Source organism: Triticum urartu, chromosome 4, assembly GCF_003073215.2.
Source record: "Triticum urartu cultivar G1812 chromosome 4, Tu2.1, whole genome shotgun sequence".
NCBI classification, from domain to species: domain Eukaryota; kingdom Viridiplantae; phylum Streptophyta; class Magnoliopsida; order Poales; family Poaceae; genus Triticum; species Triticum urartu.
Window position 1 is genome coordinate 485440455 of NC_053025.1, and position 3758 is coordinate 485444212.

Here is a 3758-nt window from a genome sequence, read left to right on the forward strand (position 1 = left end):
GGGGCAGAGTCTACCTGCCTACGGACGGGTCCTGGGTGGACGACGCCGTTGTAAAAGGCGAGTGGGCGCTCGATGCTGGTTGCGGAGGTCCGGCAATGCCTGTGTGCCGGCCAAAGAAGAACCATGGCAATGGCGGGGAAGCAGAACAAGGAGGAAGAAGAGACGGATTGGAAGAAAATGGGACCGAGATGGATTTTGAATGGGGCAGGATAGTTAGATGCGGCCGTGGCAGCGGTTCAGACTTTTGCAAAGCCCCTATTTGTCTTCGTTTTGCGGGAAAGAATGCATCCAGATCGCTCGGCGGACCGTTACAACTCCGCATTGACGACACAATATATCCGGACCATGCTGTTCGAACATATGTAGACGGTTTAAGGATCTATGTTGAAGATGCCCTAGAGGATCCGGACCGCCTTCGATTTTTCCAACAAGTACGTACGTCGGACGACCAGCTCAACCTCTTCTCTGAACGGAAGTTCTCAAAAACATCGCAAGCTCCTCTCTCCTTTTGTTCTTTGGAGCTTTGGGACAATAGGGGAGCCCCCTACTGACTACTTTCTTCGTTCCTAAATATTTGTCTTTTTAGACATTTTAAATGACTACTACATACAGATGTATGTAGACATATTTTAGAGTATAGATTCATTCATTTTACTTCGTGTGTAGTCAGTTGTTCAAATGCCTAGAAAGACAAGTATTTAGGAACGGGGGGAGTATTAAATTAAGACACCAGACGAGTACAAAGGAATTACATGTATAGTTGGGGTGGGGTGGGAGTAGAGGAGCACACTAGGTGACTAGATTACACATTAAACCGAGGCCACAAATGTCCTAATAATGTCCTAATGGCAAGCTCCTCTCTCCTTGCCATTGCCCCGGTGGTGCATGTCTACAACTGGCATCAAGCTCGGGCTTTCCATGCAGCAAATGAGGTTTTGCAACTGAGCTGGGAAAGTGGGACGTACTTCTTTAATAACGAAATCTAGGGTAACATATGTAGTAAGAAACAGATTCGTGATGTCCGATACTCATATTTTTCCGATAGAATAACTGGCATGCATTACAATCCAGAGAGTTTCGAAACAATGCAGAGCGCCTACTCAATGGATGGTATCCCATGTCCATGCGGCCTGCACGCTGACGCCCTCGGCGATCTCGCGCTCCGGAGCATCTTTCTGTGCCGCAGGTTCTCGCGCAGGCAGAACCAGTCTTGCACGCCGCCTGGCACGGCGGCCAAATACCACCCCAGGAGCCGGTGCCTGAGGTTGGGCACGCAGAGCGGGCTGCCCTTGCCGATCCAGCCCACAGCCGCGCGCGCGTACGTGTCGGCTGTGGGCACCAACGCCGACGACCGCCAGGCCGCGGCGAAGCCGGAAGCCATCGTAGTCGACACGAAGAACGGCGCCTGCACGAGATTACACGACCTCTTTTACTGCTCGTAAAAACGGTCGTAGTACCATACCATACGTGCATTGAATTGATTCCACTGCACCCCACTTGCATAGTTGCATCTTGCAAGCCAAGAACGCGTGCATGTGCATTTAATCCAACCCCACGACGTTCCGATGGAACCGTTTCTGGAGCCGGTGCATTTAATTACGTAGTACTACTACGTCTACGTACCTGGCATTGGACATCTATCCCCTTGCTTTTGTACTCAACGTAAAGGCTCCTGGAGAACTGAGCGACGTACCTGCTCGATCGAAATGCACCAATTTTTAACATGTGAAAACGCAAGTCACTCTCACTTACGAACATAGAGCGAGTTGGAGTTGGAGACTAAGATTTGATGCATGCTTCATCACACGTACGTACCTTTTGGTGGCGGAATACATGGTGTGGAGGGGGAAGGAGTTGATGCCCTCGGACGACGCCGATCCCATGTTGACGATGGCGCCCCTGCCCCGCCGCAGCATCCCGGGCAGCACCGCGGCGGTCACCTCCGTCACCGCCCACAGGTTCACGCGAATCATCCTCACCCACGCCTCCACGTCGGCCTCATGCAGGAACACCGCACCCGGCTTCGCTATCCCGGCGTTGTTCACCAGAATCCCCACGTCCAGCTTCTTCACGGCATCCCGGAGCCGCCGCAATGCCTCGTCACCTGCATGCATGCATGCCACCGGTCGATGACAGACGGCGGTAATCAAGTTCAAGTGTTTGTTTCTATGCGCTCCTGGTCCTATATCATGCGTTAAGTCATGCTTGAGTAGATGCATGCATGATACCTTTACGAGTGGAGACGAGCGAGAGGTCGAATACCACGGCCATGGTCTGCACGGCGTGGCGAGACATGATCGTGCCGGAGACTTCGTGGAGATTGGCGGCGTCGAGGTCAACCAGAACAAGGTTGAGGCCCCGGCGTGCGAGCTCCAGGGCGACGGACCGGCCGATGCCAGACGTCGGGCCGGTGACGACGGCCCACGTGCCGTAGCGCAGGCGGAGGTCCTCGGGCCGGCGCAGGCAGTGCGTGAGGTAGACGAGGAGGCGGGGCAAGAATGCCGAGACGTATAGCGCGCCGAGGGAGGCCAGCCAGAGGAACCATGCCGGCGCTTGCTGGAGGTAAGCCATTCTCGACTCGCTTGTCTCCTCACCCTCGTTGATGCTAGTGTTATAGCAGTAGCTACTGTCCGTGTATAGATGACTGTCCTAGTCATGAAGGCACGCTAGCTACCAGCCTTCAATTTGTTCGAATAGCAAGCAAGAAGCCCCATTTCGGTGATCATGGATGCCGGTCTAGCTACTTTCTCGTTCCCGGTTAATGCAGTGTGGTTGGGCCTTTCAAATCAATGATAGAGGAGTCCAACAAGATTTTTCAGCAATAACATCCAGTTCAGTTCGGCATGGCTATGTGCTCTTGTAGACACATGGTCACAGGCGTGTAGAGCTTGGTCTCCGAAGATCACCTCAGCGGCAATTTGTAACAACAGTAGGGAAATTGAGAAGACGAAAATATTTGTTTCAAGCATTAGGCTATCAGTTACGACTTCATGATTCACGCGCACAACTAGCAAGTCTTTATTATGTTTGGTGGAACAGAAGGCTGCAAAATGGGTGAATGGTACTACGTACCCATAAATGTATCGACAACTAGTGACGAACAGTGCCCGCGGAATGGACAATGCATCGTGCATGGCGCTGCATGGAGAACAGATTCGTGGTCAAATTCAGCTCCGAAGGGGATTGAAAACATGTAAGAACAGCGGGCGGTGATCACTTGCTTCCATGTGGTGCTTCTCCGGGACGACGGTACATCCAGCCCACTTCTTGATCTCAAATTGTTATGCCAAAAAGGAAACAATTCAAGTATGATGATTACACAGAAAACCGGTAGAGCCCTTGATAGGGTTGCTCACGGGACGAAGCACGCATAGAGAATCAGGATAAGGTATACAATGGACGAGGTTTACCTAGGTTTAGGTTCTCATGGTGGAGGTAATACCTAGACCCGGGCATGGACAGCCCGGCCCGACGACCAGCCCGAAAAACCCAGTGTCCGTGTCCTAGACTAGGGGTACTTACCACGTCGGTCCGCCACTTGTGGGCCGGACTGAGGACACGTCAATAGCTGATGAATGGGCCATGCACGCCCTGTCCTTTGGCATAATCAAGATGAAAATCTCCAAAGACTTGGCGTACGCTTCAAGGCGTGTAACTATCGGCATGTTTAACCCTAGATTGTAACCGACCATGTGTAAACTCTAGATACCCCCGGTGCCTATACAAGGCGTAGGGTTTAGTCCGTAGAGGCACGATTA

The 3758-nt window shown here is 52.2% G+C and overlaps 1 protein-coding gene across 1 annotated transcript; it reads right to left on the reverse strand.

Annotated features, from left to right (window-relative positions):
• Positions 1 to 697: 697 nt before the first annotated feature.
• Positions 698 to 2620, reverse strand: LOC125553974 (very-long-chain 3-oxoacyl-CoA reductase 1-like). The gene is made up of 4 exons (XM_048717610.1): positions 2229 to 2620; positions 1816 to 2104; positions 1624 to 1693; positions 698 to 1405 (listed from the first exon to the last, which is right to left on the reverse strand). Exons 1-4 carry the CDS (start codon positions 2569 to 2571, stop codon positions 1097 to 1099), a joined length of 1011 nt encoding a protein of 336 aa, XP_048573567.1. The 5' UTR covers positions 2572 to 2620; the 3' UTR covers positions 698 to 1096.
• Between the last annotated feature and the right edge of the window lie 1138 nt (positions 2621 to 3758).

What these genes read in the sequence shown, in the direction of transcription:
- LOC125553974 (XM_048717610.1), bottom strand. Translation starts at nt 2,571, where the DNA reads ATGGCTTACCTCCAGCAAGCGCCGGCATGGTTCCTCTGGCTGGCCTCC. An exon ending in GCTCGTCTCCACTCGTAAAG is followed by an intron (nt 2,105 to 2,228) that starts GTATCATGCATG and finishes GCATGCATGCAG; the next exon opens with GTGACGAGGCATTGCGGCGG. An exon ending in ATGTATTCCGCCACCAAAAG is followed by an intron (nt 1,694 to 1,815) that starts GTACGTACGTGT and finishes TCGATCGAGCAG; the next exon opens with GTACGTCGCTCAGTTCTCCA.